This window comes from Sprattus sprattus, assembly GCF_963457725.1.
Source record: "Sprattus sprattus genome assembly, chromosome: 7".
Lineage (NCBI taxonomy): Eukaryota > Metazoa > Chordata > Actinopteri > Clupeiformes > Clupeidae > Sprattus > Sprattus sprattus.
The window spans coordinates 3997120-4008218 of NC_137926.1; the positions used below are offsets into that span (position 1 = coordinate 3997120).

General features: G+C 44.9%; 1 protein-coding gene across 2 annotated transcripts in view; it reads right to left on the minus strand.

Annotated features, from left to right (window-relative positions):
- Positions 1–2619, minus strand: part of rasgef1bb (RasGEF domain family, member 1Bb) — an 11449-nt gene extending 8830 nt beyond the window's left edge. The window contains exons 1-4 of one of the 2 annotated variants that reach the window (XM_080842819.1): positions 2335–2619; positions 1072–1260; positions 823–945; positions 211–348 (exon numbers count right to left, since the gene is read on the minus strand). In XM_080842819.1, coding sequence (XP_080698945.1) covers positions 211–348; positions 823–945; positions 1072–1254 — 444 coding nt within the window. In that variant the 5' untranslated portion in view covers positions 1255–1260; positions 2335–2619. Of the gene's footprint in view, positions 1–210; positions 349–822; positions 946–1071; positions 1264–2334 lie in introns of both variants that reach the window. The other variant, XM_080842818.1, reaches the window with a different exon arrangement.
- Between the last annotated feature and the right edge of the window lie 8480 nt (positions 2620–11099).

The following is an 11099-nucleotide window of genomic DNA, read 5'->3' on the forward strand; positions in this document are numbered from 1 at the left end:
GGTCTCAGTTTAAAAGGTGCCTTCTTAACAGCAGTGTGGTGGGCTCTCAGTTTAAAAGGGGGCTTTTGATTATGGCACGGCACCATCTGCTCCTACTGTAAATCGTCTCTGTGATGGAAGTGACATCATCCCCTCCACCTGTCAATCACAGAGTGAAAGGCAGGGTGAGGTGACTCCAGCTGAGCGGCTGGCGATGGTGAAGGCACTGACCTCGTCTCCCAGGGCCAGCCTGTGGGTGAGGTCCTTGATGCTGCGCATCATCCGCTCGTCCCGGAAGTCGTAGGGGAACGTCTCCGTCCACTCGGTGAGGAGCTGCACGATCTTGGGCGCGATCTCCCGGATTCTTCTCTGTGGACGGGAGGGAGGGACAGCGGAGAGGAAGGATCAGCTGGTGAGCCGGCGTGTACAGACAGACACTCTTTGTTTCAAAAGGTAGATTTCATGTCTTTACTTCACAAATTTTCGTCTTTATGTCTGTTTCGGTGTCTGTAACACACAGTGTGTGCGTATAGAAGTGTGTTTGTTTGTGTGTGTGTGTATATAAGTATGTTTGTGTGTGTGTGTGTATATAAGTATGTTTGTTCATGTGTGTGTTTGTGTGTGTTTGTGTGTGTGAGTGTGTATATAAGTGTATATGTGCGTGTGAGTGTGTGTGTGTGTGTGTGTGTATTAGCGTATGTGTGTGTGAGAGTGTGTGTGTATAAGTGTATGTGTGTGTGAGAGTGTGTATATATAAGTGTATATAAGTGTATATGTGCGTGTGTGTGTGTGTGTGTATTAGCGTATGTGTGTGTGAGAGTGTGTGTGTGAGTGTGTATGTACCCTGTCAATCTGTGGGTCAGTAGTCCGGTGTTGCTCCAGACACATGTAGCACACCCTGGACATGACTTCATAGGGGTGGAGGAAGAGCCGTGAGCTGAGCAGGAACGTGAAGATGTAGGACCTCTGACGAAAGGGAAACACAACAGCAACAACAACACGTCAGCGACAGGTCAAACAGATTGCAGTGCATATGTCTATTAATAGACTAGTCCGCAGACAAACTGGACGGGCAAGCCACTGTACACTCACATCGGGGAAATAGTCCACCGTCGGGACGAGATGTTGGATCAAAGCCTCGAGTGACCCCGACACGAGACTGTTGTCATGGTAACACAACCCGCCGTAGACCGTCTCCACAGGCGTGTAATGAGTGCTGGTCTTGCTATAGGGGTTGGGGTTAAACTTGCCTGCGTATGGGGTAGTCTGAGGCATGGTGTCCTGCTGGAAGGAAAGATGACGTTACACCTGTGCTGCCCCATTTAAATTAGATTTCCCTTTATTGTCACACTATGCAACAGATGGAATACATTCTATACAGTGTGTATTCCATTCTATGCAGTATATATTCCTAGAAACTTATAATAACTTGTGTTTTTAACCTAAAAATACTGCTGGCGTGTGAGGTACAGTACATAGCTCATTAACTATTTAACGGAGGGATTAGCAAAAGTCGCCTGGATCTAAGGAATCCAAGACCACACCATTCCACTAAATACAAAAAATACGTTTCCTGTGCCTCGCTTATAGGACAAATGGACAAACAATCTTGTTCTTCTATTTATTTAGAACTGAAGCAGCGAGGTAAAGTTATCTCTAGCTGGAAGCTGGTGGAAAGAGTCATTCTTCTAAATAGCTACCCTGCAAAGCAATAACAACGTCTTCCCATTGTGATAAACAGATTAAAGGGATCTTATTATTCTAGCTGAGCAAGCGTATGGCCCAAGTGATGGAAGCTAGCATGAAAACCCCTGACCAGATGATCAACAATGTAACATTTGACAGTTCGGTGATAAAGTTATCCACATTCTTCCTTAGCCTCGCCTAAGCTAATCAGAGCAGGTGAACAGGACAAACGCAGAAAGGTGTGGAAAGTCACGGCCATTATCTTTTATGATCAAGTAAAGCCAGTTTAATAACTTAATGGAAACAGATAAGTAAAACAGACCTTTCGCATTGCATAAGGCAGTTTTGCATAGTGCGTCAAAGCCGAAAGCAGCGGAAAGGCGCGACGTTACACTATCAAAACATTAACGTTCATGCAAAACGCTCCAACCCTTCCTCACCATCCGTCGACTCAAGTATGGTAAATCAAATGGTAGAAAGTTATGTAAGTGCACAATGCTGATTAATAATAATTGATCTAATACTTTTATGAAATACTAAACATACATAATCCAAATAGGTAGGCTATAGGATGCAAAAGTTTACATTCAACCATCAACTGCGTACCATTTTGATTGTTGGAGTCCAGTACGTAGCCTATGACGAAAGTGCTAAATGAATAAGACTCACCAAAAGATAGCAATATCCAAAGAAATATCCAAGGTAGGCTTGTTTACAGAGTCCCCGCTAAGCAGACGCCTTTGCACATTAATGTTAAAGTGAGCGATAACTTAGCAAGTGAAGTTACTCCACGCACTTTTTGGATTTTCTTGCAGCCAGGCTGAAAATGGTTAATTTCGGTTGCGCGTTTTAATGTGTTGCATTACATAAAGTAAACATAAACTTAAAGGAGCATAACAAAAAATGCTAAAAATGACCACTGCGACTTCTTATCGTTTACATCCATTGTGTCAGACCACGCTACAATTTCGACTGTGAAGAGAAGCTCAAGTCACAAGCCCTATTCAAACACTCGTAAAGGACAACCGGGAAAGACAGCCCCCTCCTTGACAAACAACGAACCAATCACTGAGAAGAATCTCAAAATTGAAATATCCTAGGGATCCTATTGGTGGATCTTCAATCGATCAACTCGCACACATCCCAGGCATTTTGTAGCGTGTGTGGTAAACATAGACATGTCTATGACGGTAATAGTCAACTCTTGGTGGTTTGGTGGCATACCTGCTAGGTTTAGTGCATAATGTGAACATTAGAGTTATGATTTTTAAACTTTGATGACCACATTAAACGTGATATACATGATGTTTGTATATCCTGTGCCTACATCTTAAACTGACTGTAATCCTACGCCTAAATATATATTTGAATCTCTACTTTTTTAGATTTTAATAGTTTTTGTGTAACATAAAGACCCACATACCAGCCATCTATCTATGTTTGGAGAGAGAGAGAGAGACACTACGTTCATAACAACTATCTAGATATCATGATGACAGTGCGAAAAAAAAAATGTATCTAAAAGGATTCATCCAAAACTGCAAATATCCATTTAATGTACTTTCTGAAGTTCCATTACACAATGTGTCAGATACCACACACTGAAGTGAAAACGCTGACAGTGAAGACACAAACAGAGGTGTGTCCTCATCAGATAGCCTAATAAAGCTTTTGCGCAATCACAGCATGCAGCTAAACAACTTTGTTTCCCCAGTACATTATTCCCCTGGTAAACAAGACGCTGCACTCCTGACCTCAGCAAGAATAAATACGGTGTGCTCGAACATGCACCGTGGGTGTGGCTGCACAGCTTTCAGCACCGGAGTGGGAGTTGTGTTATATAAACACCATATTACATCAACGCTGTGACTTGGCAGGGCAGGCGGACGGTTTGTGGGTGGCATTTGCGTTCGGGAGGCTTTCGGCGCTTCAGTGCCTTCAAGAATAATTTCCATCTCTGCGCTGCTCTGTAAAAGCGCTCTCACCCACTCCTACTTCATGACACCTGAAAAAAGTGCCCGGTTAGTGAAGAGAAGCTTCCGGAAAGGCTTGTGTTGTTAATAGCACTCGTTTGGTGAACCCGGGATCAGATTCCTCCTACAGTTCTGCCAAAAGGGCCCTTTCGTCAGTTCTGAAGAGGCCCCATTAGAAGGTGCTCTGGCCTTCGAGGTAAACACATAATTTGAGCTCACGTACGCCTACGCAGCATCCTCGAATTCCCTCTGGTGGTAATGACTATGAGCTGTCCGATCAATGTTGAATTTATTACATAACTTCATACGTCCAAGAAGTTGAGGGAGTTGAGATATGAGTGTTTCAGCTCTTACAAAGTCGCCTAAAACCTAGTTAACCCACACACACCTGCCATGCTCGCCACATCTCATGTGTAAAGACATACTTCATGTGTAAAGATGTCTCTGTATGTGTAATGTATGAGATAAGAAGGCTATTATTTGTGTCTGAGCTTGTTTCGTGTCCCACTTTTACGGGTAGCACGTCTGTGCCCACCGTCTCCCACTCCCACCGAGGCAAACCCCAAACATCAACAACAGGGGAAATTCCAGCTGAACCCAAACAAGCCTGCAGACCATCAGGGTCGACGGAGTGCTATACCATCTGTACAGAGCACCCGGGGAGGGGGTTAGGGTGGGGGTGGGAAGGGGGGGGGGGGGGTTGAGGGGCTGTCGCGGGGGCTGGGAGCTGGGGACTGGGTGACTCAGAGCTTTCCAGTAAGTGAGGGTGAGTCACACACACACACACCTCCTCTCTCCAAACGCCCTTTGACCTTCAGGCTGGGTACTCTTCGAAATGAGATGCCAAGATGAGGGGCGCAGCCAAAATATTCTGACCTCAGCCCCTCTGGGTGATGCTGTTAATGGTTAGAGTGAAAGCGTGACTCAAGGGCCAGGCTCTTTTGGGGAAGCACTTCTGCTTTTCCACTGAATTGATTGCGCAACAAAAGCCCCCCTTTGTCCCCCTGTTTTAGTGAGGGGGGTTTCTGGGCAATGGTAAATGCAAAGCAACATGTACTGCAAAAAATGCTTTTCTAACCTAGTGTTATTACTCTTATATTGAGATGAAAAATGTAGTTGGTCTTGTTTCTAGCTAAATTGTACTTACCTAGTGCTTTCTTGGTAAGGTTATTTTTTACCTATTTCAAGCAAATATTACTTATTTTAAGAAATCTTAACAAGCCAAATTTGCTTAACGCACTGGCAGCCAAATTTGCTTGTTTTAAGCAAAATCCTGCTTAAATATGTAATTATTTGTTTTAAATCTAGAGGGGCATTTTTTGCAGTGCAGAAGTATATTTAGGGGAGAGTTTTAATGTCACAGGGGTACAGGGCATAGTATTGCATTGTGAACTGAATGTTCTGCATGAGTTCCTTCAACCCAAACTGACTTGCCTTGAGATAATGGCCCCCATAGAGAACTTACTGCAAGTCATCTGTTTACAAGAATTGAAGCTTCTGAGGAAAACCACAGATCCTCCTCCAAAAATAAAAAGACTATGTCACAAGGACAGTACAGTAATGTTTTTATTTGACACACAAATAGTTCCTGTTTTCTTTTTAAGGCTGAATGAGAGGACAACGTGTTGTTCAGATCCATGTTATTCAGATCTATGTAGTTCAGACCCATGTTGTTCAGATTTGTTCTGTTGTTCAGATCCATGTTGTTCAGATCAATGTTGTTCAGAGTGGTTCTGTTGTTCCTTTGAGGAATTGAAGTTTAGTACAAACACGACTTTCTCCACTCGTGAGGAGAATACCCTGAGCCCAGGCACACACCTACCCAGACAATACACACACACACACACACACACACACACACACACACACACACACACACACACACACACACACACACACACACACACACACACACACACACACACACACCTACCCAGACAATACACACACACACACACACACACACAAATGCACAAATGCACACACACACACACACACACACACACACACACACACACACACACACACACACAAATACAGACACACACACACACACACACACACACACACACACACACACACACACAGAGACACACACACAATGGTCCATGATTACCTTATCCTTATCCTTTCTGATCTGTTTATTTAGTCTGCATGTGTGTGTTGATGCATATGAGTAAGTTTGTGTGTGTGTGTGTGTGTGTGTGTGTGTGTGTGTGTGTGTGTGTGTGTGTGTGTGTGTGTGTGTGTGTGTGTGCTCATACATGAATTATGTTTTCATGTTTGTGTGTGCGTGAGTGTATGGGTAAATTTGTGCTCTGAAGAAAAGGAGATTCGGAAACGCTGAAGGTCTCTCTCACACACACACACACACACACACACACACACACACACACACACACACACAGAACCAGGCACACACACAGATCCAAAAACCCACCCCAGCAGACACACATACACACACACACACACACACACACACACACACACACACACACACACACACATGTGGTGTGGTGGGAACAGTACGTACAGCTGGAAGAGGAAAAACAACAAGGGAGAAGCGGGAGCAGAAGTCGAGAGGGAGGGAGAGGAGGGAAGGGGAGGGAAGAGGTGGGGACCTTTTTCAGGAAGAGAGGAAAACTGCAAGAGAACACCCAAGACCAGACAGAAGCTTTCATTCCCATAAACCCCCACTCTCTCTCTCTGTCTCTCTCTCTCTCTCTCTCTCTCTCCCACACCCCTCTCTCTTTCTCCTACTCTCTCTTTCTCCCTCTTTCTCTAGAGTTCGCCAAAAACAGGCGAGCAAGCACAACAATGGCTACATCACAGCATGTCACAACACACAAGTGCGTCACCGTGCGTGGCAGTCAACACCTCACCGGACAAACTGCCCACGCTACAAGACTGTTGTTGGGAGTCTTAGCTTTGTTTTCCAGCCGAAGGGTGTTTGTTTTGTTTTGTCTGATGTGTGCCGTAGTGGCTGGAAAACTATATTCTGTTCTGTGACAACTGTCTGTGAACTATCATGTTCATTTGAAATTAAATCTAAAATGAAATTGATTTAAATCAGTCATGTATCCCAGTGCCTGCTCAGATATGAAAATCTAACTGAACAGCCTACTGCAGTCTCCTGTAATCATTTACCACTGCACTGCCCGTAAGTGTGTATCTGCGCACTTACATAAAGACCCCCTCAAATAGTAAGTCTGTTTTCCAACCCCTTGGGAAGTTAAGTGTGTGTTTCATCTCCCTCTCTGCCTCTGAGTCACCCCACCGCAGCGTCTGGCGAAGGATCTGGTCTTCAGATGTCCTGATCTAGACCTGCCAAGACAGACGGGACACACATGACTCAACACCTGCCCGCCTTCAAGCCCACTGACGAAAAATAAAAAACCCTGCAACTAATTCAAAACAAATCTGTCGCTATTTCTGCCCACATGTGCTACTGCTACTAACCCCCTGTTGGTGTATAAAGTTGAAGGGTTTAAGGTAATGGAAATGGCTTTGTGTTGGAGTATAAAGTTGAAGGGTTTAAGGTAATGGAAATGGCTTTGTGTTGGAGTATGAAGTTTAAGGGTTTAAGGTAATGGTATTGGCTTTGTTTGTTGAGACGTCCTTGTCATTGTTTGGAGGCACCGACTGACAAAAGGCAGCTAATCCAGCCAGAGGAAGAGGGCCCTGAGGAACAGAGGCTCTGTGTGTTTATCCAGCAGCTCTGCAGGGTGAGGCCCGTTAAAGAAGAAGAGGTGGAAGTGAGCCCAGCCTGGTAAACACAGCTGCGGAGCGCGCGAGCGGGCCGACTCCATTGTCCTGCGAGCCTCCGCGACGCATCAGAATTCCTTAAAGAGGAGGGCGGAAAAAGGCAAGGGGTTGTACTGCATTCTATCCTTGGGTATATCCAGCGTATGAATGTTCTGTTCAGTCCTCAGAAATGTCTGCCCTTTGTGTTCTATAGAATCTCTATTGTCTGAAGCCACATTCCACAGTTCTGACACGGCAAAGGGGCTTGAAGCCTCACGGCAGAGGAGCATTGCTATTTCTGTAGCGCATAATGATCACATCAAACCCACTGTGGGGTTCTCACACATTCTGTAACCATAGAGACTGGAATGTGCTGTAAGAGACCCAAAGGAAATATCCAAGGATCTAACTAAGACTTTGTAAAGTGAAATGTGAATTGTTTCACTACAATGTTATATCGTCCCCCACACCTCTATTTGGGGAGCATGATTGCAACAGCAGTGTACAGGTGCTTGTCTACCCCCACCCCCCTCACCCCCCCTGCACCCCCCCATCCATCAGCCTTCAAACACCGCCTCCCTCTCCTTCCTTCCTTCTCCCATGGTCAGCCTTTCCTGGATGTCACACCCTCAGTCTGCTCGCTGATCTGAGGAAGACCTGCGCCGTTAATCTCCTGAAGGGTGTGACCCACTCCGGCTGTGTGACACATGTTCACACACACATGCATGCAGCTCTATGTAGGCAGACAGCTGTAAGGTCATATGCTAAGGTACATACACACACACACACACACACACACACACACACACACACACACACACACACACATCACGCGCACACCTGGATAAACATGCACACACGCACAACCCCTAAAACAAACAGATTGTTCTATTTGATTTTGCAGACAAGTGTCAGCAGAAAGCAACAGTGCTAACCACAGAATGGACAGTGTCGTAAATTGTAAACACTGCAAGCCAACTGTCAGATTACAAGTGAGCCTGTTTCATGCCTAGTGGCACATTGTTATCACCAAGTACTGTGTTGCAAACGTTTAGGTTTGTTTTTGAATTCAGGCATTGCAGACAAAACAATGTTTTTCTGGGACAATCCAATTCTTTCACAGACCTAATCTGATCTCTTCATCTTATGTGAGATGTGTATTGTTATGCCGTCGATAACAGTTATACCACGTGGAGCAGAGAAGAGCGGAGCAGACAGAAAGCATCCCAGGTATGCAGAGTGTGTGTGTGTGTGTGTGTGTGTGTGTGTGTTTGTGTGTGTGTGTATACCTTCAGCGGTGTCTGCTCTTTCAATCAGCCGTCTGTAGTTCTCTCCAAGTCACCCCCCTGAAGGATCAAACGTGTGTGAGTGTGCGTGTGTGTGTGTGTGTATGTGTGATTGTGTGTGTGTGTGTGTGTGAGTGTGTGTGTGTGTATGTGTGTGTTTGTGTGTGTGTGTGTGTGTGTGTGTGTGTGAGTGTGTGTGTGTGTGTGTGTGTGTGTGTGTGTATGTACCTTAGCATGTGAGCTTATAGCTGGCTGCCAACACTGTCCGTTTGTGTTCAGAAGTATACTCCTTGCAAGACATCACTAAGCACTAAGACATCCACTTTAAAGCACGGATGCAGAAATAATGAAGACTAATCATACATACTCCCAGTTCACCAAAGCTGCGTCTCAAAGCAACTCTGAGGATTCTTCTTGTAACACCATTCATTATTAAAAATCATTATTTGATGGATCAATAATGGACCATTCATGGATCAACAAGATGCAGACACTCCACTGCTATACTGACGGCTTAGAGGAATAAGTGTTGTGGACGTCTCGTGCTCGTGCTGTGCCACACCCCCTGATGCCACAGAAGAGAGTTGAAGCTGGAGTCTTTACGGCTTAAACCAGGCAGGTTATGTCATCTGTGTTCATTAAGCTTTATATATCCTCTGTGTTAATTACTGCTTTATATGTCCTGTGTGTTCATTAAGCTTTAACCATGCAGGTTATGTCATCTGTAGTTATAACGGCTTTAACCAAGCAGGTTATGTCATCTGTGGTTATAACCGCTTTAACCAAGCAGGTTATGTCATCTGTGGTTATAACGGCTTTAACCAAGCAGGTTATGTCATCTGTGGTTATAACGGCTTTAACCAAGCAGGTTATGTCATCTGTGGTTATAACGGCTTTAACCAAGCAGGTTATGTCATCTGTGTTCATAACTGCTTTAACCATGCAGGTTATGTCGTCTGTGTTCATTAAGTTTATATATAATCTGTGTTCATTACGGCCTAAACCATGCAGGTTATGTCATCTGTAGTTATAACGGCTTTAACCATGCAGGTTATGTCCTGTGTGTTCATTACAGCTTTAACCATGCAGGTTATGTCCTGTGTGTTCATTACAGCTTTAACCATGCAGGTTATATCCTCTGTGTTCATTAAGTTTATATATAATCTCTGTTCATTACGGCCTAAACCAAGCAGGTTATGTCGTCTGTGTTCATTACAGCTTTAACCAGGCAGGTTATGTCCTCTGCTTGTCTTTGCCTTTCAGTGGCCTAAACAGTTCGATGACCACTACTGGGATTAACTAAGAGTCTTAATCTCCCCCCCCCCCCCCCCCCCTCGCACCACCCATCCTCCACCCTCTGCACCCCGCCCTCTGTGTCCGTGAGGAGTGGCTCCGTGAGGAGTGGCTCGTGGACGGTCATGGAAAGAGACAGAATGGGGTCTCCAGGGGCTTCCATTAATCCCCCCCCCAATCTGGATCCCCTAAGTGCTGCTGCTGCTCCAGGATCAGCTTTCTCTCGTGTGTGTGTGTGTGTGTGTGTGTGTGTGTGTGTGTGTGTGTGTGTGTGTGTGTAATAACCACGCTAGCTAACCAAAGGCAGAAGCCAATCGCTCGTACAACTCCACCCCGCCCCTCCCCCCTCCCCCAGAACGAAATACAGACAATGAATGATGTCACTGTCTGTGAGGGGTGATCTAAGTCCCAGTAAATGTGACTGAGCTTGTCCGGTCAGCACGGAGCGATGACATCAGCCAATCAATTTTATACATCATGTCGAGTTGTCGAGATGATGACATCGGGGGATTGGTATGTGTGGTGCCAGTATATTTGGATAGACTTCAAAATGTGTGTGATTTCAAATGTGTGTGATTTCAAATGTGTGTGATTTCAAATGTGTTTGATATCATATGTGTGTGATTTCAAATGTGTGTGATATCATATGTGTGTGATTTCAAATGTGTGTGATTTCAAATGTGTGTGATTTCAAATGTGTGTGATTTCAGATGGTGCCACTCTCTGTCTTTCCGACTGTAAGAGTTAAGCAGCTCATCTTCTCTCAGAACGTATAATACTGTAAGTGGCCTTGCGTTTATATGTGTGTCAGAAACTAAAACAAATGTCCCCCTCATCATACCTACATTCACACACACACAGAAACACGCACACAGAAACACAGACACACACACACACAAACAGACACACACACACAAAGACACACAGACACACACACACAAACAGACACACACACACACACACACACAAACACACACACACACACACACTCAAACACAAAGACACAAGCACAAAGACACACACACACACACACACACACACACACACACACACACACACACACAGACACACACACACACACACACACACACAGGGAATGAAGACTAAAGTACATTTGGGTGTTCTGGCTTCACCAGCT